This window comes from Hypanus sabinus, chromosome 15, assembly GCF_030144855.1.
Source record: "Hypanus sabinus isolate sHypSab1 chromosome 15, sHypSab1.hap1, whole genome shotgun sequence".
Taxonomy (NCBI): domain Eukaryota; kingdom Metazoa; phylum Chordata; class Chondrichthyes; order Myliobatiformes; family Dasyatidae; genus Hypanus; species Hypanus sabinus.
Genome location: NC_082720.1, coordinates 91,300,204 through 91,325,277, shown reverse-complemented (window position 1 = coordinate 91,325,277; position 25,074 = coordinate 91,300,204). Strand labels below are relative to the sequence as shown.

Sequence of the window (25,074 nt, the reverse complement as noted above, 5' to 3'; positions counted from 1 at the left end):
CACCGACAGCCGGCTGGTTTCAACCCTCGCTCACTAGCAGATTGTGTGAATAAGTGCCTAGACCAGCCCCACCCTGGGGCCGTGCTCACACCCACAGTCACCGATCAAACCAGCCCCACCCTGGGGCCGTGCTCACACCCACAGTCACCGATCACACCAGCCCCACTCTGGGGCCAGGCTGACGCCCACAGTCACCAATCACACCAGCCCCACCCTGATGGCTGATATTTTTCCCCTCTCAAAATCATTCTCCTATCTTCTCCCCATAACCATTAAGTCAACAACCTGTCTAATCAAGAACCTATTAACCTCTGTTTTAAATACACCAAATGACTAGGCATCCACAGGCATCTGTGCTAATGAATTCCACAGATTCGTCTTTGTATGGCTAAATAAATTCCTCTTCAGCTCTGTTCTAAAGGGATATCCCTCTCTCCTGAGGCAGTGCCCTCTGGCCTTCGACATCTCCACTACAGGAAAGATCCTCTGAACATCCTCTCTACCCAGCCTTCCAAGATTCGATAGGGGTCCTGGCCAGCCCTCACCCTGCAGCTGTGCCCACACTCACGGGCACTGGTCAGTGACCAGGCCAGCCCTCACCCTGCAGCTGTGCCCACACCCACAGGCACTGGTCAATGACCAGGCCAGCCATCACCCTGCAGCTGTGCCCACATCCACGGGCACTGGTCAATGACCAGGCCAGCCATCACCCTGCAGCTGTGCCCACATCCACGGGCACTGGTCAGTGACCAGGCCAGCCCTCACCCTGCAGCTGTGCCCACACCCACAGGCACTGGTCAATGACCAGGCCAGCCATCACCCTGCAGCTGTGCCCACACCCACAGGCACTGGTCAGTGACCAGGCCAGCCCTCATCCTGCAGCTGTGCCCACACCCACGGGCACTGGTCAGTGACCAGGCCAGCCCTCACCCTGCAGCTGTGCCCACATCCACGGGCACTGGTCAGTGACCAGGCCAGCCATCACCCTGCAGCTGTGCCCACACCCACGGGCACTGATCAGTGACCAGGCCAGCCCTCATCCTGCAGCTGTGCCCACACCCACGGGCACTGGTCAGTGACCAGGCCAGCCCTCACCCTGCAGCTGTGCCCACATCCACGGGCACTGGTCAGTAACCAGGCCAGCCCTCACTCTGCAGCTGTGCCCACACTCACGGGCACTGGTCAGTGACCAGGCCAGCCCTCATCCTGCAGCTGTGCCCACACCCGGGGCACTGGTCAGTGACCAGGCCAGCCATCATCCTGCAGCTGTGCCCACATCCACAGGCACTGGTCAGTGACCAGGCCAGCCCTCATCCTGCAGCTGTGCCCACATCCACGGGCACTGGTCAATGACCAGGCCAGCCATCATCCTGCAGCTGTGCCCACATCCACGGGCACTGGTCAGTGACCAGGCCAGCCCTCATCCTGCAGCTGTGCCCACATCCACGGGCACTGGTCAGTGACCAGGCCAGACCTCATCCTGCAGCTGTGCCCACACCCGGGGCACTGATCAGTGACCAGGCCAGCCCTCATCCTGCAGCTGTGCCCACACCCAGGGGCACTGGTCAGTGACCAGGCCAGCCCTCATCCTGCAGCTGTGCCCACACCCACGGGCACTGGTCAGTGACCAGGCCAGCCCTCATCCTGCAGTTGTGCCCACATCCACGGGCACTGGTCAGTGACCAGGCCAGCCCTCATCCTGCAGTTGTGCCCACATCCACGGGCACTGGTCAGTGACCAGGCCAGCCATCACCCTGCAGCTGTGCCCACATCCACGGGCACTGGTCAGTGACCAGGCCAGCCCTCATCCTGCAGTTGTGCCCACACCCACAGGCACTGGTCAGTGACCAGGCCAGCCCTCATCCTGCAGCTGTGCCCACATCCACGGGCACTGGTCAGTGACCAGGCCAGCCATCATCCTGCAGCTGTGCCCACATCCACGGGCACTGGTCAGTGACCAGGCCAGCCCTCATCCTGCAGTTGTGCCCACACCCACGGGCACTGATCAGTGACCAGGCCAGCCCTCATCCTGCAGCTGTGCCCACATCGACGGGCACTGGTCAGTGACCAGGCCAGCCATCACCCTGCAGCTGTGCCCACACCCACGGGCACTGGTCAGTGACCAGGCCAGCCCTCACCCTGCAGCTGTGCCCACATCCACAGGCACTGGTCAGTGACCAGGCCAGCCCTCATCCTGCAGCTGTGCCCACATCCACGGGCACTGGTCAATGACCAGGCCAGCCATCATCCTGCAGCTGTGCCCACATCCACGGGCACTGGTCAGTGACCAGGCCAGCCCTCATCCTGCAGCTGTGCCCACATCCACGGGCACTGGTCAGTGACCAGGCCAGACCTCATCCTGCAGCTGTGCCCACACCCACGGGCACTGATCAGTGACCAGGCCAGCCCTCATCCTGCAGCTGTGCCCACACCCACGGGCACTGGTCAGTGACCAGGCCAGCCCTCATCCTGCAGTTGTGCCCACACCCACGGGCACTGGTCAGTGACCAGGCCAGCCCTCACTCTGCAGCTGTGCCCACACCCACGGGCACTGGTCAGTGAGCAGGCCAGCTCTCATCCTGCAGCTGTGCCCACATCCACAGGCACTGGTCAGTGACCAGGCCAGCCCTCATCCTGCAGCTGTGCCCACACCCAGGGGCACTGGTCAGTGACCAGGCCAGCCCTCATCCTGCAGCTGTGCCCACACCCACGGGCACTGGTCAGTGACCAGGCCAGCCCTCATCCTGCAGCTGTGCCCACATCCACAGGCACTGGTCAGTGACCAGGCCAGCCATCATCCTGCAGCTGTGCCCACACCCACGGGCACTGGTCAGTGACCAGGCCAGGCCAGCCCTCATCCTGCAGCTGTGCCCACACCCACGGGCACTGATCAGTGACCAGGCCAGCCCTCATCCTGCAGCTGTGCCCACACCCACGGGCACTGGTCAGTGACCAGGCCAGCCCTCATCCTGCAGCTGTGCACACACCCACGGGCACTGGTCAGTGACCAGGCCAGCCCTCATCCTGCAGCTGTGCCCACACCCACGGGCACTGGTCAGTGACCAGGCCAGCCCTCACTCTGCAGCTGTGCCCACATCCACGGGCACTGGTCAGTGACCAGGCCAGCCCTCATCCTGCAGCTGTGCCCACATCCACAGGCACTGGTCAGTGACCAGGCCAGCCCTCATCCTGCAGCTGTGCCCACATCCACGGGCACTGGTCAGTGACCAGGCCAGCCCTCACTCTGCAGCTGTGCCCACACCCACAGGCACTGGTCAGTGACCAGGCCAGCCTTCATCCTGCAGTTGTGCCCACACCCACAGGCACTGGTCAGTGACCAGGCCAGCCCTCATCCTGCAGTTGTGCCCACACCCACAGGCACTGGTCAGTGACCAGGCCAGCCATCACCCTGCAGTTGTGCCCACATCCACGGGCACTGATCAGTGACCAGGCCAGCCCTCATCCTGCAGCTGTGCCCACATCCACGGGCACTGGTCAGTGACCAGGCCAGCCATCACCCTGCAGTTGTGCCCACACCCACGGGCACTGATTAGTGACCAGGCCAGCCTTCATCCTGCAGTTGTGCCCACACCCACGGGCACTGATCAGTGACCAGGCCAGCCCTCACCCTGCAGCTGTGCCCACATCCACGGGCACTGGTCAGTGACCAGGCCAGCCCTCATCCTGCAGCTGTGCCCACACCCACGGGCACTGGTCAGTGACCAGGCCAGCCCTCATCCTGCAGCTGTGCCCACATCCACAGGCACTGGTCAGTGACCAGGCCAGCCCTCATCCTGCAGCTGTGCCCACACCCACGGGCACTGGTCAGTGACCAGGCCAGGCCAGCCCTCATCCTGCAGCTGTGCCCACATCCACGGGCACTGATCAGTGACCAGGCCAGCCCTCACCCTGCAGATGTGCCCACACCCACGGGCACTGGTCAGTGACCAGGCCAGCCATCACCCTGCAGCTGTGCCCACAGCCACGGGCACTGGTCAGTGACCAGGCCAGCCCTCACCCTGCAGCTGTGCCCACACCCACGGGCACTGATCAGTGACCAGGCCAGCCATCATCCTGCAGCTGTGCCCACATCCACGGGCACTGGTCAGTGACCAGGCCAGCCCTCACCCTGCAGCTGTGCCCACACCTACGGGCACTGATCAGTGACCAGGCCAGCCCTCATCCTGCAGCTGTGCCCACATCCACGGGCACTGGTCAGTGACCAGGCCAGCCATCACCCTGCAGCTGTGCCCACACCCACGGGCACTGGTCAGTGACCAGGCCAGCCCTCACCCTGCAGCTGTGCCCACATCCACAGGCACTGGTCAGTGACCAGGCCAGCCCTCATCCTGCAGCTGTGCCCACATCCACGGGCACTGGTCAATGACCAGGCCAGCCATCATCCTGCAGCTGTGCCCACATCTACGGGCACTGGTCAGTGACCAGGCCAGCCCTCATCCTGCAGCTGTGCCCACATCCACGGGCACTGGTCAGTGACCAGGCCAGACCTCATCCTGCAGCTGTGCCCACACCCACGGGCACTGATCAGTGACCAGGCCAGCCCTCATCCTGCAGCTGTGCCCACACCCACGGGCACTGGTCAGTGACCAGGCCAGCCCTCATCCTGCAGCTGTGCCCACATCCACGGGCACTGGTCAGTGACCAGGCCAGCCCTCATCCTGCAGTTGTGCCCACACCCACGGGCACTGGTCAGTGACCAGGCCAGCCCTCACTCTGCAGCTGTGCCCACACCCACGGGCACTGGTCAGTGAGCAGGCCAGCTCTCATCCTGCAGCTGTGCCCACATCCACAGGCACTGGTCAGTGACCAGGCCAGACCTCATCCTGCAGCTGTGCCCACACCCAGGGGCACTGGTCAGTGACCAGGCCAGCCCTCATCCTGCAGCTGTGCCCACACCCAGGGGCACTGGTCAGTGACCAGGCCAGCCCTCATCCTGCAGCTGTGCCCACATCCACAGGCACTGGTCAGTGACCAGGCCAGCCATCATCCTGCAGCTGTGCCCACACCCACGGGCACTGGTCAGTGACCAGGCCAGGCCAGCCCTCATCCTGCAGCTGTGCCCACATCCACGGGCACTGATCAGTGACCAGGCCAGCCCTCATCCTGCAGCTGTGCCCACACCCACGGGCACTGGTCAGTGACCAGGCCAGCCCTCATCCTGCAGCTGTGCCCACACCCAGGGGCACTGGTCAGTGACCAGGCCAGCCCTCATCCTGCAGCTGTGCCCACACCCACGGGCACTGGTCAGTGACCAGGCCAGCCCTCACTCTGCAGCTGTGCCCACATCCACGGGCACTGGTCAGTGACCAGGCCAGCCCTCATCCTGCAGCTGTGCCCACATCCACGGGCACTGGTCAGTGACCAGGCCAGCCCTCATCCTGCAGCTGTGCCCACATCCACGGGCACTGGTCAGTGACCAGGCCAGCCCTCACTCTGCAGCTGTGCCCACATCCACGGGCACTGGTCAGTGACCAGGCCAGCCCTCACTCTGCAGCTGTGCCCACACCCACAGGCACTGGTCAGTGACCTGGCCAGCCCTCATCCTGCAGTTGTGCCCACACCCACAGGCACTGGTCAGTGACCAGGCCAGCCCTCATCCTGCAGTTGTGCCCACACCCACAGGCACTGGTCAGTGACCAGGCCAGCCATCACCCTGCAGTTGTGCCCACATCCACGGGCACTGATCAGTGACCAGGCCAGCCCTCATCCTGCAGCTGTGCCCACATCCACAGGCACTGGTCAGTGACCAGGCCAGACCTCATCCTGCAGCTGTGCCCACACCCAGGGGCACTGGTCAGTGACCAGGCCAGCCCTCATCCTGCAGCTGTGCCCACACCCAGGGGCACTGGTCAGTGACCAGGCCAGCCCTCATCCTGCAGCTGTGCCCACATCCACAGGCACTGGTCAGTGACCAGGCCAGCCATCATCCTGCAGCTGTGCCCACACCCACGGGCACTGGTCAGTGACCAGGCCAGGCCAGCCCTCATCCTGCAGCTGTGCCCACACCCACGGGCACTGATCAGTGACCAGGCCAGCCCTCATCCTGCAGCTGTGCCCACACCCACGGGCACTGGTCAGTGACCAGGCCAGCCCTCATCCTGCAGCTGTGCCCACACCCAGGGGCACTGGTCAGTGACCAGGCCAGCCCTCATCCTGCAGCTGTGCCCACACCCACGGGCACTGGTCAGTGACCAGGCCAGCCCTCACTCTGCAGCTGTGCCCACATCCACGGGCACTGGTCAGTGACCAGGCCAGCCCTCATCCTGCAGCTGTGCCCACATCCACGGGCACTGGTCAGTGACCAGGCCAGCCCTCATCCTGCAGCTGTGCCCACATCCACGGGCACTGGTCAGTGACCAGGCCAGCCCTCACTCTGCAGCTGTGCCCACATCCACGGGCACTGGTCAGTGACCAGGCCAGCCCTCACTCTGCAGCTGTGCCCACACCCACAGGCACTGGTCAGTGACCTGGCCAGCCCTCATCCTGCAGTTGTGCCCACACCCACAGGCACTGGTCAGTGACCAGGCCAGCCCTCATCCTGCAGTTGTGCCCACACCCACAGGCACTGGTCAGTGACCAGGCCAGCCATCACCCTGCAGTTGTGCCCACATCCACGGGCACTGATCAGTGACCAGGCCAGCCCTCATCCTGCAGCTGTGCCCACATCCACGGGCACTGGTCAGTGACCAGGCCAGCCATCACCCTGCAGTTGTGCCCACACCCACGGGCACTGATCAGTGACCAGGCCAGCCTTCATCCTGCAGTTGTGCCCACACCCACGGGCACTGATCAGTGACCAGGCCAGCCCTCACCCTGCAGCTGTGCCCACATCCACGGGCACTGGTCAGTGACCAGGCCAGCCCTCATCCTGCAGCTGTGCCCACACCCACGGGCACTGGTCAGTGACCAGGCCAGCCCTCATCCTGCAGCTGTGCCCACATCCACAGGCACTGGTCAGTGACCAGGCCAGCCCTCATCCTGCAGCTGTGCCCACACCCACGGGCACTGGTCAGTGACCAGGCCAGGCCAGCCCTCATCCTGCAGCTGTGCCCACATCCACGGGCACTGATCAGTGACCAGGCCAGCCCTCACCCTGCAGATGTGCCCACACCCACGGGCACTGGTCAGTGACCAGGCCAGCCATCACCCTGCAGCTGTGCCCACATCCACGGGCACTGGTCAGTGACCAGGCCAGCCCTCACCCTGCAGCTGTGCCCACACCCACGGGCACTGGTCAGTGACCAGGCCAGCCCTCATCCTGCAGCTGTGCCCACACCCACGGGCACTGGTCAGTGACCAGGCCAGCCCTCATCCTGCAGCTGTGCCCACATCCACAGGCACTGGTCAGTGACCAGGCCAGCCCTCATCCTGCAGCTGTGCCCACACCCACGGGCACTGGTCAGTGACCAGGCCAGGCCAGCCCTCATCCTGCAGCTGTGCCCACATCCACGGGCACTGATCAGTGACCAGGCCAGCCCTCACCCTGCAGATGTGCCCACACCCACGGGCACTGGTCAGTGACCAGGCCAGCCATCACCCTGCAGCTGTGCCCACATCCACGGGCACTGGTCAGTGACCAGGCCAGCCCTCACCCTGCAGCTGTGCCCACACCCACGGGCACTGGTCAGTGACCAGGCCAGCCCTCATCCTGCAGCTGTGCCCACACCCAGGGGCACTGGTCAGTGACTAGGCCAGGCCAGCCCCAGCCTTGTAGCCATACCTGCACATGCCGTTGTTTCAGTAGCGTCTCGTAGCGATTGGAGGGAGGGTAAGGAATGATCACTCCGTAGTTCTTGCACTCGGCCCGGAATCGTTTGTCCAGCAGCACACTGGGAGAGCGAGGGGAAATTTAATCACAATGAGCCATCCCCGTCACACACAAAACCAGCTGGAGAGACGCAAGGTATGGGGGATAGCAAGGCTGAGAGGGAAGAGGATGGAGCGGATCTTATAGACAATAGGTGCAGGAGTAGGCCATTCGGCCCTTCGAGCCAGCACCTCCATTCAATGTGATCATGACTGATCATCCACAATCAGTACCCCGTTCCTGCCTTCTCCCCAAGTCCCTTGACTCTGCTATCTTTAAGAGCTCTATGTAACTTTTTCTTGAAAGCATCCAGAGAATTGACCTCCACTGCCTTCTGAGGCAGAGCATTCCATAGATCCACAACTCTCTGGGTGAAAACTCCGTTTTAAATGGCCTACCCCTTATTTTTAAATTGTGGCCTCTGGTTCTGGACTCCTCCAACATCTGGAACATGTTTCCTGCCTCTAGCGCGTCCAATCCCTTAATAATCTTATATGTTTCAATCAGATCCCCTCTCATCCTTCTAAATTCCAGTGTATACAAGTCCAGTTGCTCCAATCTTTAAACATATGACAGTCCTGCCATCCCGGGAATCAACCTCGTGAATCTGCGCTGCACTCCGTCAACAGTAAGAATGTTCTTCCTCAAATTTGGAGACCAAAACTGAACACAATACCAAGTGTGGTCTCACCAGGGCCCTGTACAACTGCAGAAGGACCTCTTTGCTCCTATACTCAACTCCCCTTGTTATGAAGCTCTCTTCACTGCTTGCTGTACCTGCATGCTTACTTTCAGTGACTGATGAACAAGGACACCCAGATCTCATTGTACTTCCCCTTTTCATAACTTGACACCATTTGGATAGTAATCTGCCTTCCTGTTCTTGTCACCAAAGTGGATAACCTCACATTTATCCACATTAAACTGCATCTGCCCACTCACCCAAACTGTCCAAGTCACCCTGCATTCTTATAACATCCTCCTCACATTTCACACTGCCACCCAGCTTTGTGTCATCTTAAAATTTACTAATGTTACTCTTAATCCCTTCATCTAAATCATTAATATACATTGTAAATAGCTGCGGTCCCAGCACTGAGCCTTGCGGTACCCCACTAGTCACTGCCTGCCATTCTGAAAGGGACCTGTTAATCGCTACTCTTTGTTTCCTGTCCGCCAACCAATTTTCCATCCATGTCGGTACCCTACCCCCAATGCCATGTGCTCTAATTTTGCCCACTAATCTCCTATGTGGGACTTTATCAAAGCTTTCTGGAAGTCCAGGTACACTACATCCACTGGCTCTCCCTTGTCCATTTTCATAGTTACATCCTCAAAAAACTCCAGAAGATTAGTCAAGCATGATTTCCCCTCCATAAATCCATGCTGACTCGGACAGATCCTGTTACTGATATCCAAATGTGCCGCTATTTCATCTTTTATAATTGACTCCGGCATCTTCCCCACCATTGATGTCAGGCTAACTGGTCTATAATTCCATGTTTTCTCTCTCCTTCCTTTCTTAAAAAGTGGGATAACATTAGCTACCCTCCAATCCTCAGTAACTGATTACCAATGCATCCACGATTTCTAGAGCCACCTATTTAAGTACTCTGGGTTGCAGACCACCTGGCCCTGGGGATTTATCAACACCATTTTCTGCCTGATGTGAATTTCCTTCAGATTCTCTGTTACCCTCAGTCCTCTGGCCACTATTACATCTGAGAGATTGTCTGTGTCTTCCCTAGTGAAGACAGATCCAAAGTACCTGTTCAAATCGTCTGCCATTTCCTTGTTCCCCATAATAAATTCGCCCGATTCTGCCTTCAAGGGCCCAACTTTGGTCTAACTAATTTTTTCCTCTTCATATACCTAAAGAAGCTTTTACTATCCTCCTTTATATTCTTGGCTAGCTTACCTTCGTACCTCATCTTTTCTCCCCATATTGCCTTTTTAGTAATCTTCTGTTGCTCTTTAAAAATTTCCCAATCCTCTGGCTTCCCACTCATCTTTGCTATGTTATACTTCTTCTCTTTTATTTTTATACTATGCTTGACTTCCCTTGTCAGCCACAGTCGCCTCCTATTCCCCTGAGAAACTTTCTTCCTCTTTGGAATGAACTGATCCTGCACCTTCTATATTATTCCCAGAAATACCTGCCATTGTTGTTCCACTGTCATCCCTGCTAGGGTGTCCTTCCAGTCAACTTTGGCCAGTTCTTCTCTCAGGGCTCCATAGTCCCCTTAGTTCAACTGTAGTACTGACACATCCGATTTTCCCTTCTCCCTCTCAAATTGTAGGTTAAAGCTTATCATATTATGGTCACTACCTCCTAATGGCTCCTTTACCTCGAGTTCCCTTATCAAATCCGGTTCATTACACAACACTAGATCCAGAATTGCCTTCTCCCTGGTAGGCTCCAGTACAAGCTGTTCTAAGAATCCATCTCAGAGGCACTCAACAAACTCCCTTTCTTGGGATCCAGTACCAACCTGATTTTCCCAGTCTACCTGCAAGTTGAAATTCCCCATTACAACCATGGCATTACCTTTGCGACACGCCAATTTTAACTCTTGGTTCAGCTTGCACCCTATATCTTCATGCATACAAAGCTGCCCAGGGAAACAGGAGGAGCTAGTGTGGGGCAGTCCCTGACTCTCCCTCAAACCTAAACAAAGAGCGCTACTAGGGTCTAAATGGGGTGGGAGCAGTGCAGGGGGAGGGAGGACAATGCAGGTCTGGACGGCCCCACACTGGACTGCCCAAATCAACATGAGGGGCGAGCCGAGGGGCCGAGAGAGTTAGTACAGTCAGTCACACCATGGTGTGTTTCTGGGCTCACGGAGAGGACCGTGTGTCACACACACACCCCACTGTGTGTTTCTGGGCTCACGGAGAGGACCGTGTGTCACACACACACCCCACAGTGTGTTTCTGGGCTCACGGAGAGGACCGTGTGTCACACACACACCCCACAGTGTGTTTCTGGGGCTTGCGGAGAGGACTGTGTGTCACACCCCACAGTGTGTTTCTGGGCTCACGGAGAGGACCGTGTGTCACACAGACACCCCACAGTGTGCTTCTGGGCTCACGGAGAGGACCGTGTGTCACACACACACCCCACAGTGTGTTTCTGGGGCTTGCGGACGGGAACGTGTGTCACACACACACCCCACAGTGTGTTTCTGGGCTTGCGGAGAGGACCGTGTGTCACACACACACCCCACAGTGTGTTTCTGGGCTCACGGAGAGGACCGTGTGTCACACACACACCCCACAGTGTGTTTCTGGGGCTTATGGACAGGACCGTGTGTCACACACACACCCCACAGTGTGTTTCTGGGGCTTGTGGAAAGGACCGTGTCACACACACACCCCACAGTGTGTTTCTGGGCTCACGGAGAGGTCCGTGTGTTACACACACACCCCACAGTGTGTTTCTGGGCTCACGGAGAGGACCGTGTGTCACACACACACCCCACAGTGTGTTTCTGGGCTCACGGAGAGGACCGTGGGTCACACACCACAGTGTGTTTCTGGGCTTGCGGAGAGGACCGTGTGTCACACACACACCCCACAGTGTGTTTCTGGGATCACGGAGAGGACCGTGGGTCACACACCACAGTGTGTTTCTGGGCTTGCGGAGAGGACCCTGTGTCACACACACACCCCACAGTGTGTTTCTGGGCTCACGGAGAGGACCGTGTGTCACACCCCACAGTGTGTTTCTGGGCTCACGGAGAGGACCGTGTCACACCCCACAGTGTGTTTCTGGGTTCATGGAGAGGACCGTGTATCACACCCCACAGTGTGTTTCTGGGTTCATGGAGAGGACCGTGTGTCACACACACACCCCACAGTGTGTTTCTGGGCTCACGGAGAGGACCGTGTCACACCCCACAGTGTGTTTCTGGGTTCATGGAGAGGACCGTGTGTCACACCCCACAGTGTGTTTCTGGGATCATGGAGAGGACCGTGTGTCACACACACACCCCACAGTGTGTTTCTGGGCTCACGGAGAGGACCGTGTGTCACACACACACCCCACAGTGTGTTTCTGGGCTCACGGAGAGGACCGTGTGTCACACACACACAGTGTGTTTCTGGGATCACGGAGAGGACTGTGTGTCACACCCCACAGTGTGTTTCTGGGCTCACGGAGAGGACCGTGTGTCACACACCCCACAGTGTGTTTCTGGGCTCACGGAGACGACCGTGTGTCACACACACACCCCACAGTGTGTTTCTGGGCTCACGGAGAGGACCGTGTGTCACACACACACAGTGTGTTTCTGGGGCTTGCAAAGAGGACCGTGTGTCACACACACACCCCACAGTGTGTTTCTGGGCTCCCGGAGACGACCGTGTGTCACACACACACCCCACAGTGTGTTTCTGGGCTCACGGAGAGGACCGTGTGTCACACACACACAGTGTGTTTCTGGGCTTGAGGAGTGGACCATGTGTCACACCCCACAGTGTGTTTCTGGGCTTGCGGAGAGGACCGTGTGTCACACACACACCCCACAGTGTGTTTCTGGGCTTGCGGAGAGGACCGTGTGCCACACACACACCCCACAGTGTGTTTCTGGGCTTGCGGAGAGGACCGTGTGTCACACACCCACCCCACAGTGTGTTTCTGGGCTCACGGAGAGAACCATGTGTCACACACACACCCCACAGTGTGTTTCTGGGCTCACGGAGAGGACCGTGTGTCACACACACACCCCACAGTGTGTTTCTGGGCTCACGGAGAGGACCGTGGGTCACACACCACAGTGTGTTTCTGGGCTTGAGGAGAGGACCGTGTGTCACACAACACAGTGTGTTTCTGGGCTTGAGGAGTGGACCATGTGTCACACCCCACAGTGTGTTTCTGGGCTTGCGGAGAGGACCGTGTGTCACACACACACCCCACAGTGTGTTTCTGGGCTTGCGGAGAGGACCGTGTGCCACACACACACCCCACAGTGTGTTTCTGGGCTTGCGGAGAGGACCGTGTGTCACACACCCACCCCACAGTGTGTTTCTGGGCTCACGGAGAGAACCATGTGTCACACACACACCCCACAGTGTGTTTCTGGGCTCACGGAGAGGACCGTGTGTCACACACACACCCCACAGTGTGTTTCTGGGCTCACGGAGAGGACCGTGTGTCACACACACACAGTGTGTTTCTGGGCTCACGGAGAGGAGCGTGTGTCACACATCCACCCCACAGTGTGTTTCTGGGCTCACGGAGAGGACCGTGTGTCACACACACACCCCACAGTGTGTTTCTGGGCTCACGGAGAGGACCGTGTGTCACACACACACCCCACAGTGTGTTTCTGGGCTCACGGAGAGGACCGTGTGTCACACACACACCCCACAGTGTGTTTCTGGGCTCACGGAGAGGACCGTGTGTCACACACACACCCCACAGTGTGTTTCTGGGCTCACGGAGAGGACCGTGTGTCACACACACACAGTGTGTTTCTGAGCTCACGGAGAGGACCGTGTGTCACACACACACCCCACAGTGTGTTTCTGGGCTCACGGAGACGACCGTGTGTCACACACACACCCCACAGTGTGTTTCTGGGCTCACGGAGAGGACCGTGTGTCACACACACACAGTGTGTTTCTGGGGCTTGCGAAGAGGACCGTGTGTCACACACACACCCCACAGTGTGTTTCTGGGCTCACGGAGACGACCGTGTGTCACACACACACCCCACAGTGTGTTTCTGGGCTCACGGAGAGGACCGTGTGTCACACACACACAGTGTGTTTCTGGGATCACGGAGAGGACTGTGTGTCACACCCCACAGTGTGTTTCTGGGCTCACGGAGAGGACCGTGTGTCACACACCCCACAGTGTGTTTCTGGGCTCACGGAGACGACCGTGTGTCACACACACACCCCACAGTGTGTTTCTGGGCTCACGGAGAGGACCGTGTGTCACACACACACAGTGTGTTTCTGGGGCTTGCAAAGAGGACCGTGTGTCACACACACACCCCACAGTGTGTTTCTGGGCTCCCGGAGACGACCGTGTGTCACACACACACCCCACAGTGTGTTTCTGGGCTCACGGAGAGGACCGTGTGTCACACACACACAGTGTGTTTCTGGGCTTGAGGAGTGGACCATGTGTCACACCCCACAGTGTGTTTCTGGGCTTGCGGAGAGGACCGTGTGTCACACACACACCCCACAGTGTGTTTCTGGGCTTGCGGAGAGGACCGTGTGCCACACACACACCCCACAGTGTGTTTCTGGGCTCACGGAGAGGACCGTGTGTCACACACACACAGTGTGTTTCTGGGCTCACGGAGAGGAGCGTGTGTCACACATCCACCCCACAGTGTGTTTCTGGGCTCACGGAGAGGACCGTGTGTCACACACACACCCCACAGTGTGTTTCTGGGCTCACAGAGAGAACCATGTGTCACACACACACCCCACAGTGTGTTTCTGGGCTCACGGAGAGGACCGTGTGTCACACACACACCCCACAGTGTGTTTCTGGGATCACGGAGAGGACCGTGTGTCACACACACACCCCACAGTGTGTTTCTGGGCTCACGGAGAGGACCGTGTGCCACACACACACCCCACAGTGTGTTTCTGGGCTCACGGAGAGGACCGTGTGCCACACACACACCCCACAGTGTGTTTCTGGGCTCACGGAGACGACCGTGTGTCACACACACACCCCACAGTGTGTTTCTGGGCTCACGGAGAGGACCGTGTGCCACACACACACCCCACAGTGTGTTTCTGGGCTCACGGAGACGACCGTGTGTCACACACACACACAGTGTGTTTCTGGGCTCACGGAGACGACCGTGTGTCACACACACACCCCACAGTGTGTTTCTGGGCTCACGGAGAGGACCGTGTGTCACACACACACAGTGTGTTTCTGGGGCTTGCGAAGAGGACCGTGTGTCACACACACACACCCCACAGTGTGTTTCTGGGCTCACGGAGACGACCGTGTGTCACACACCCCACAGTGTGTTTCTGGGCTCACGGAGACGACCGTGTGTCACACACACACCCCACAGTGTGTTTCTGGGCTCACGGAGAGGACCGTGTGTCACACACACACACCCCACAGTGTGTTTCTGGGCTCACGGAGACGACCGTGTGTCACACACACACACACAGTGTGTTTCTGGGCTCACGGAGAGGACCGTGTGTCACACACACACACCCCACAGTGTGTTTCTGGGCTCACGGAGACGACCGTGTGTCACACACACACAGTGTGTTTCTGGGGCTTGCAGATGGACCACAGTTCACACGCACCATTCTAGGCCTGTGGCGGATCAGGGAGGCAACTGAGATGACAGAGGGTTAAAGGTACAGGATCAGAGGTCGGGTTTGAGTGGGGAGCACGAAACAGGGGTGGGGGTAGAACAGACACACAGAGCCACTGCACATGGACTGGAGTAGCAAGGATCTTCTTCTGGTCCAACAGGGAGCAGAATCCCTCTGCGGTAACACACAAAATACTACAGGAACTCCACAGGTCAGAGAACTCGGGAGGTGTCTAAACAGTCAGTGTTTTGGGCTGACACCCAACATCAGGACTGGAAGGGGAGGGAGCAGAAGCTAGAGAAAGAAGGCAGGAGAAGGGAAGGACACCCCTCAGCACCCTCTGGTTCTCCTCCTCCTCCTCCTCCCCTTTCTCCCACAGTCCACTCTCTCCTCCCATCAGATCCCTTGCTCTCCAGCCTTATCCAACTATCAACCCCCAGATTCTCACTTCATCCCCCCCCCTGGTCTCACCTATCACCTCCCAGTGTCTCACTTCATCCCCCTCTCCCACTCACCCACCTTCCCCCTCACCTCTCAGCTTCTCAGTTCACCCTCCCGCCTCCACCCACTCACATGGTCTCACAGGAGTTCGGCTCGGTGGACAGGGATACGGTAAATGGGGTTGGTGTAGACAGGCAAAATCATCAACAGGGGCACACTGGAGCCCGCGGACCGTTTCAGTGCTCCAGAGAGACGAAAGGCTGTGGGACTGACTGGAGGGCGAACCGAGTATCTTTGGGCCAAATTAAATCTGGTGGCGTTGCTTCATTTGAACATCAAATGCAGCCTCTCAGTTGTTGCTGAAGGAGTTGAACATTTCTGAACAAGATGAGCAGTTCCCTACCTGCCTGCCATTGCCTTGTAGTAAGCAAAAATTTGATCTGCCAACTTGTAAACAAACTGATCGAAGCAAAGGTTCACCTAGAAGACAAATCAGCAGCATTAGGTATGTGGGTGGGGAGTTCTCTGCCTGACAGCCCCACCCAGGGTCAGGTCACATCTCCCCACAGCCCCACCCACGGTCAGATCACATCTCCCCACAGCCCCACCCAGGGTCAGATCACATCTCCCCACAGCCCCACCCACGGTCAGGTCACATCTCCACACAGCCCCACCCACGGTCAGGTCACATCTCCCCACAGCCCCACCCAGGATCAGAACACATCTCCCCACTGCCCCACCCAGGGTCAGGTCACATCTCCCCACAGCCCCACCCACGGTCAGGTCACATCTCCCCACAGCCCCACCCAGGATCAGATCACATCTCCCCACTGCCCCACCCAGGGTCAGGTCACATCTCCCCACAGCCCCACCCACGGTCAGATCACATCTCCCCACAGCCCCACCCAGGGTCAGATCACATCTCCCCACAGCCCCACCCACGGTCAGGTCACATCTCCCCACAGCCCCACCCAGGGTCAGATCACATCTCCCCACAGCCCCACCCAGGGTCAGATCACATCTCCCCACAGCCCCACCCACGGTCAGGTCACATCTCCCCACAGCCCCACCCAGGGTCAGATCACATCTCCCCACAGCCCCACCCAGGGTCAGATCACATCTCCCCACAGCCCCACCCAGGATCAGGTCACATCTCCCCACAGCCCCACCCAGGGTCAGGTCACATCTCCCCACAGCCCCACCCAGGGTCAGGTCACATCTCACCACAGCCCCACCCAGGGTCAGGTCACAATTCCCCACAGCCCCACCCAGGGTCAGATCACATCTCCCCACAGCCCCACCCAGGATCAGGTCACATCTCCCCACAGCCCCACCCAGGGTCAGGTCACATCTCCCCACAGCCCCACCCAGGGTCAGGTCACATCTCCCCACAGCCTCACCCAGGGTTAGATCACATCTCCCTACAGCCCCACCCAGTGTCAGGACACATCTCCCCACAGTCCCATCCAGGGTCAGGTCACATCTCTCCACTGCCCCACACAGGGTCAGGTCACATCTCCCCACTGCCCCAACCAGGGTCAGGTCACATCTCCTCACTGCCCCAACCAGGGTCAGGTCACATCTCCCCTCAGCCCCACCCAGGGTCAGATCACATCTCCCCACTGCCCCACCCAGGGTCAGATCAAATCTCCCCACAGCCCCACCCAGGGTCAGGTCACATCTCCCCACTACCCCACACAGGGTCAGATCACATCTCCCCCACAGCCCCACCCAGGGTCAGGTCACATCTCCCCACAACCCCACCCAGAGTCCTCTCACATCACCCCACAGCCCCACACAGGGTCAGGTCACATCTCCCCACAGCCCCACCCACGGTCAGGTCACATCTCCCCACTGCCCCACCCACGGTCAGGTCACATCTCCCCACTGCCCCAACCAGGGTCAGATCACATCTCCCCACTGCCCCACCCAGGGTCAGGTCACATCTCCCCACTGCCCCAACCAGGGTCAGATCACATCTCCCCACTGCCCCACCCAGGGTCAGGTCTTATCTCCCCACAGCCCCACCCAGGGTCAGATCACATCTCCCCACTGCCCCACCCAGGGTCAGATCACATCTCCCCACTGCCCCAACCAGGGTCAGGTCACATCTCCCCACAGCCCCACTCAGGGTCAGGTCACATCTCCCCACAGCCCCACCCAGGGTCAGGTCACATCTCCCAGCAGCCACACCCAGGGTCAGGTCACAATTCCCCACAGCCCCACCCAGGGTCAGATCACATCTCCCCACAGCCCCACCCAGGGTCATGTCACATCTCCCCACAGCCCCACCCAGAGTCAGGTCACATCTTCCCACAGCCCCACCCAGGGTCAGATCACAATTCCCCACAGCCCCACCCACGGTCAGGTCACATCTCACCACAGCCCACCCAGGGTCACATCACCCCACAGCCCCACCCAGGGTCAGATCACCCCACAGCCCCACCCAGGGTCAGATCACATCTCCCCACAGCCCCACCCAGGGTCAGGTCACATCTCCCCGCAGCCCCACCCAGGGTCAGGTGACATCTCCCCGCAACCCCACCCAGGGTCAGATCACATCTCCCCACAGCCCCACCCAGGGTCAGGTCACATCTCCCCACAGCCTCACCCAGGGTTAGATCACATCTCCCTACAGCCCCACCCAGTGTCAGGACACATCTCCCCACAGTCCCATCCAGGGTCAGGTCACATCTCTCCACTGCCCCACACAGGGTCAGGTCACATCTCCCCACTGCCCCAACCAGGGTCAGGTCACATCTCCTCACTGCCCCAACCAGGGTCAGGTCACATCTCCCCTCAGCCCCACCCAGGGTCAGATCACATCTCCCCACTGCCCCACCCAGGGTCAGATCAAATCTCCCCACAGCCCCACCCAGGGTCAGGTCACATCTCCCCACTACCCCACACAGGGTCAGATCACATCTCCCCCACAGCCCCACCCAGGGTCAGGTCACATCTCCCCACAACCCCACCCAGGATCAGATCACATCACCCCACAGCCCCACCCAGAGTCCTCTCACATCACCCCACAGCCCCACACAGGGTCAGGTCACATCTCCCCACTGCCCCACCCAGGGTCCTCTCACATCTCCCCACAGCCCCACACAGGGTCAGATCACATCTCCCCACTGCCCCACCCAGGGTCAGATCACATCTCCCCACTGCCCCACCCAGGGTCAGGTCTTATCTCCCCACAGCCCCACCCAGGGTCAGATCACATCTCCCCACAGCCCCACCCACGGTCAGGTCACATCTCCCCACTGCCCCAACCAGGGTCAGATCACATCTCCCCACTGCCCCACCCAGGGTCAGGTCACATCTCCCAGCAGCCCCACCCAGGGTCCTCTCACATCTCCCCACAGCCCCACCCAGGGTCAGATCACATCTCCCCACAGCCCCACCCAGGGTCAGGACACATCTCCCCACAGCCCCACCCAGGGTCAGGACACATCTCCCCACAGCCCCACCCAGGGTCAGGACACATCTCCCCACTGCCCCACCCAGGGTCAGGTCACATCTCCCAGCAGCCCCACCCAGGGTCAGGTCACATCTCCCCACAGCCCCACCCAGGGTCCTCTCACATCTCCCCACAGCCCCACCCACGGTCAGGTCACATCTCCCCACTGCCCCAACCAGGTTCAGATCACATCTCCCCACTGCCCCACCCAGGGTCAGGTCACATCTCCCCACTGCCCCAACCAGGGTCAGATCACATCTCCCCACTGCCCCACCCAGGGTCAGGTCTTATCTCCCCACAGCCCCACCCAGGGTCCTCTCACATCTCCCCACAGCCCCACCCACGGTCAGGTCACATCTCCCCACTGCCCCAACCAGGGTCAGATCACATCTCCCCACTGCCCCACCCAGGGTCAGGTCACATCTCCCCACTGCCCCAACCAGGGTCAGATCACATCTCCCCACTGCCCCACCCAGGGTCAGGTCTTATCTCCCCACAGCCCCACCCAGGGTCAGATCACATCTCCCCACTGCCCCACCCAGGGTCAGATCACATCTCCCCACTGCCCCAACCAGGGTCAGGTCACATCTCCCCACAGCCCCACCCAGGGTCAGGTCACATCTCCCCACAGCCCCACCCAGGGTCAGGTCACATCTCCCAGCAGCCACACCCAGGGTCAGGTCACAATTCCCCACAGCCCCACCCAGGGTCAGATCACATCTCCCCACAGCCCCACCCAGGGTCATGTCACATCTCCCCACAGCCCCACCCAGAGTCAGGTCACATCTTCCCACAGCCCCACCCAGGGTCAGATCACAATTCCCCACAGCCCCACCCACGGTCAGGTCACATCTCACCACAGCCCCACCCAGGGTCACATCACCCCACAGCCCCACCCAGGGTCAGATCACCCCACAGCCCCACCCAGGGTCAGATCACATCTCCCCACAGCCCCACCCAGGGTCAGGTCACATCTCCCCGCAGCCCCACCCAGGGTCAGGTGACATCTCCCCGCAACCCCACCCAGGGTCAGATCACATCTCCCCACAGCCCCACCCAGGGTCAGGTCACATCTCCCCACAGCCTCACCCAGGGTTAGATCACATCTCCCTACAGCCCCACCCAGTGTCAGGACACATCTCCCCACAGTCCCATCCAGGGTCAGGTCACATCTCTCCACTGCCCCACACAGGGTCAGGTCACATCTCCCCACTGCCCCAACCAGGGTCAGGTCACATCTCCTCACTGCCCCAACCAGGGTCAGGTCACATCTCCCCTCAGCCCCACCCAGGGTCAGATCACATCTCCCCACTGCCCCACCCAGGGTCAGATCAAATCTCCCCACAGCCCCACCCAGGGTCAGGTCACATCTCCCCACTACCCCACACAGGGTCAGATCACATCTCCCCCACAGCCCCACCCAGGGTCAGGTCACATCTCCCCACAACCCCACCCAGGATCAGATCACATCACCCCACAGCCCCACCCAGAGTCCTCTCACATCACCCCACAGCCCCACACAGGGTCAGGTCACATCTCCCCACTGCCCACCCAGGGTCCTCTCACATCTCCCCACAGCCCCACACAGGGTCAGATCACATCTCCCCACTGCCCCACCCAGGGTCAGGACACATCTCCCCACTGCCCCACCCAGGGTCAGGTCACATCTCCCAGCAGCCCCACCCAGGGTCAGGTCACATCTCCCCACAGCCCCACCCAGGGTCCTCTCACATCTCCCCACAGCCCCACCCAGGGTCAGATCACATCTCCCCACAGCCCCACCCAGGGTCAGATCACATCTCCCCACAGCCCCACCCAGGGTCAGATCACATCTCCCCACAGCCCCACCCAGGGTCAGGTCACAGTGATAGTAAGCTGATACTGGAAACGTACTGTTTCTACACACTGCCCGCAGCACAGCCTCACACTGTTGTTTATTGACTAAAAGGTGGCTTTTCACTCTACGTGTGGCAAATGAAGATGATCTTACAGACTCTTTTCTTTCTAACCCAGGGTTTCCCAGCTTGGGGAGGGGTCTGACCAAGGAAGGAGGGTGTGTTGCTGTGGAAGAGTCAGAGAATGGGATGGACAGTTTATCAGCGGTGTTCCCAACCTCCAGGCCAATGGGTAGAGTCGAGAGGGCTGGTCTGACCCTCACGCTGTCACCTCCGAGGAACGAATGTGGAGAGCTCACCTCGGCTTCAATCTCGTCATAGAGAAACTGCTTCTTAAACTTGGTTAACGTGTAGTAGGCACTGTCGTTGTACAGGTCGAGTGGATAGAGCACGTATCTGAAACAATAACAGCCACAACATCAGAATCGGAATCAGGTTTGGAACCATTCTGTGTTCAGAGTTTCATCAAAAGCTTTGGAGCAGAGACGTGCGGTGTCAGCTGGTTTTCAGCTCCAGGTTATCGGTACACACACTTACTCCATCATTGAGGGCTCCTTGGTCTCCAGGATGTGGTCAGTCAGAATCCACGGCATTGACATCTCAATGGGGAACTGGATGCGGCGGCCCATCGTCAATTCCAGGAAGAACTCACGGAACCAGAGCTGGGAAAGGTCACAGCATTGCTGGAGGGACTCTGACATCGGAACAGGAGAGACATTCCTCAGAGTGGCCACAGTCACCATAGCAAATAAACCAACAGCACAGCAACTATATACTATCACATCTTCCCTTTACACGTGTACTGTCTCCACTGAATCCCCTCCCACAGCCCACAGACACTCTCCCCCCACCCACTGAATCCCCTCCCACAGCTCACAGACACCCTCTCCCCACCCACTGAATCCCCTCCCACAGCCCACAGACACTCTCCCCCCACCCACTGAATCCCCTCCCACAGCCCACAGACACTCTCCCCCCACCCACTGAATCCCCTCCCACAGCCCACAGACACTCTCCCCCCACCCACTGAATCCCCTCCCACAGCCCACAGACACTCTCCCCCCACCCACTGAATCCCCTCCCACAGCCCACAGACACTCTCCCCCCACCCACTGAATCCCCTCCCACAGCCCACAGACACTCTTCCCCCACCCACTGAATCCCCTCCCACAGCCCACAGACACTCTCCCCCCACCCACTGAATCCCCTCCCACAGCCCAGACACTCTCCCCCCACCCATTGAATCCCCTCCCACAGCTCACAGACACCCTCCCCCCACCCACTGAATCCCCTCCCACAGCTCACAGACACCCTCCCCCCACCCACTGAATCCCCTACCACAGCTCACAGACACTCTCCCCCCACCCACTGAATCCCCTCCCACAGCTCACAGACACCCTCCCCCCACCCACTGAATCCCCTCCCACAGCCCACACTCTCCCCCCACCCACTGAATCCCCTCCCACAGCCCACAGACACTCTCCCCCCACCCACTGAATCCCCTCCCCCAGTGTGCAGACACTCTCCCCTGTCACTGACTCTCCCATGCACTGAATCCCCTCCCACAGCCCACACTCTCCCCCCACCCACTGAATCCCCTCCCACAGCCCACACTCTCCCCCCACCCACTGAATCCCCTCCCACAGCCCACAGACACTCTCCCCCCACCCACTGAATCCCCTCTCACAGCCCACAGACACTCTCCCCCCACCCACTGAATCCCCTCCCACAGCTCACAGACACCCTCCCCCCACCCACTGAATCCCCTCCCACAGCCCACACTCTCCCCCCACCCACTGAATCCCCTCCCACAGCCCACAGACACCCTCCCCCCACCCACTGAATCCCCTCCCACAGCCCACACTCTCCCCCCACCCACTGAATCCCCTCCCACAGCTCACACACACTCTCCCCCCACCCACTGAATCCCCTCCCACAGCTCACAGACACTCTCCCCCCACCCACTGAATCCCCTCCCACAGCTCACAGACACTCTCCCCCCACCCACTGAATCCCCTCCCACAGCTCAGACTCTCCCCCCCACCCACTGAATCCCCTCCCACAGCTCACAGACACTCTCCCCCCACCCACTGAATCCCCTCCCACAGCTCACAGACTCTCCCCCCCACCCACTGAATCCCCTCCCACAGCTCACAGACACTCTCCCTCCACCCACTGAATCCCCTCCCACAGCTCACAGACACTCTCCCTCCACCCACTGAATCCCCTCCCACAGCCCACAGACACTCCCCCCCACTCACTGAATCCCCTCCCACAGCTCACAGACACTCCCCCCCACCCACTGAATGCCCTCCCACAGCTCAGACACTCCCCCCCACCCATTGAATGCCCTCCCACAGCTCACAGACACTCTCCCCCACCCACTGAATCCCCTCCCCCAGTGTGCAGACACTCTCCCCTGTCACTGACTCTCCCCATGCACTGAATCCCCTCCCCCAATGTGCAGACACTCTCCCCTGTCACTGACTCTCCCCATGCACTGAATCCCCTCCCCCAGGGTGCAGACACTCTCCCCTGTCACTGACTCTCCCCATGCACTGAATCCCCTCCCCCAGTGTGCACTCTCCCCTGTCACTGACTCTCCCCATGCACTGAATCCCCTCCACAGTGTGCAGACACTCTCCCCTGTCACTGACTCTCCCCATGCACTGAATCCCCTCCCCCAGTGTGCAGACACTCTCCCCTGTCACTGACTCTCCCATGCACTGAATCCCCTCCCCCAGTGTGCAGACACTCTCCCCTGTCACTGACTCTCCCCATGCACTGAATCCCCTCCCCCAGTGTGCAGACACTCTCCCCTGTCACTGAATCCCCTCCCCCAGGGTGCAGACACTCTCCCCTGTCACTGACTCTCCCCTGTCACTGACTCTCCCCATGCACTGAATCCCCTCCCCCAGTGTGCAGACACTCTCCCCTGTCACTGAATCCCCTCCCCCAGGGTGCAGACACTCTCCCCTGTCACTGACTCTCCCCATGCACTGAATCCCCTCCCCCAGTGTGCAGACACTCTCCCCTGTCACTGACTCTCCCCATGCACTGAATCCCCTCCCCAGTGTGCAGACACTCTCCCCTGTCACTGACTCTCCCTATGCACTGAATCCCCTCCCCCAGTGTGCAGACACTCTCCCCTGTCAGTGACTCTCCCCATGCACTGAATCCCCTCCCCCAATGTGCAGACACTCTCCCGTCACTGACTCTCCCCATGCACTGAATCCCCTCCCCCACTGTGCAGACACTCTCCCCTGTCACTGACTCTCCCCATGCACTGAATCCCCTCCCCCACTGTGCAGACACTCTCCCCTGTCACTGACTCTCCCCATGCACTGAATCCCCTCCCCCAATGTGCAGACACTCTCCCCTGTCACTGACTCTCCCCATGCACTGAATCCCCTCCCCCAATGTGCAGACACTCTCCCCTGTCACTGAACCCCCCCCCCCTACCCCAACACCAACTTGGACCATGAGGTGGTTCTGTTCCTCCGTACTGCCTGGACTCCGACCATTAACCCAGTGTTCAGCCTTTGTTTGGAATTCCACACTTTCCTGGGTTAAACCATCACTCTCCACCATCACCAACCCTGCACTTGGACTGCAGATCCACAGCAATCTGTAGTTGCTCCGTCCCAACACACTCCCCCATGTCCCAGTTCCAGTGTGCCCTGTACCTGCCCTGCCCAAGCCCTGAGGAAAGTTCTGTACCGCTGAAGTTGAGGAGGTGCGTGTGGAAGAAAGACTGTTTGTGGAAGTCCTCGATGGCTGTGACAATGGGACCATCCAAGCTGCTGCGTAGCGTCTTCTTGGATCCGCTCTTGTCCGCGATGAGTGATTCCAGCATGGTCCTCACCATGTACAGCTGGGTAACGGGAGAAGAGACCATGCAGGCGTTAAACACTACGGCACAAAACAGGCCCTCGACAGTCCAGTCCAAGCCAAACCATTCGTTAGCAGCACCCCGATGCTGGCCCTCCTTACCCCTCCAAATCCATGAACTTATCCAAATTTCTCTCAGATGTTGAAATCGAACCCACATCCACCACTTCGGGTGGCAGCTCACTCCACACACTCACCACCCTCTGAGTGAAGGCTTCCCCCTCAGGTTCCCCTTTAACATTTCACCT

The 25,074-nt window shown here is 59.5% G+C and overlaps 1 protein-coding gene across 7 annotated transcripts in view; it reads right to left on the bottom strand.

The window, feature by feature from the left end:
* The window catches only part of cyfip2 (cytoplasmic FMR1 interacting protein 2), a 180,223-nt gene that overhangs the window by 81,528 nt on the left and 73,621 nt on the right, over window positions 1-25,074 (bottom strand). For all 7 annotated transcript variants that reach the window (XM_059990728.1, XM_059990727.1, XM_059990726.1 and 4 more), the window contains 5 exons: window positions 24,656-24,809; window positions 21,473-21,629; window positions 21,235-21,331; window positions 15,984-16,060; window positions 7,742-7,850 (listed from right to left, as the gene is read on the bottom strand). In XM_059990728.1, coding sequence (XP_059846711.1) covers window positions 7,742-7,850; window positions 15,984-16,060; window positions 21,235-21,331; window positions 21,473-21,629; window positions 24,656-24,809 — 594 coding nt within the window. The remainder of the gene's footprint in view (window positions 1-7,741; window positions 7,851-15,983; window positions 16,061-21,234; window positions 21,332-21,472; window positions 21,630-24,655; window positions 24,810-25,074) is intronic.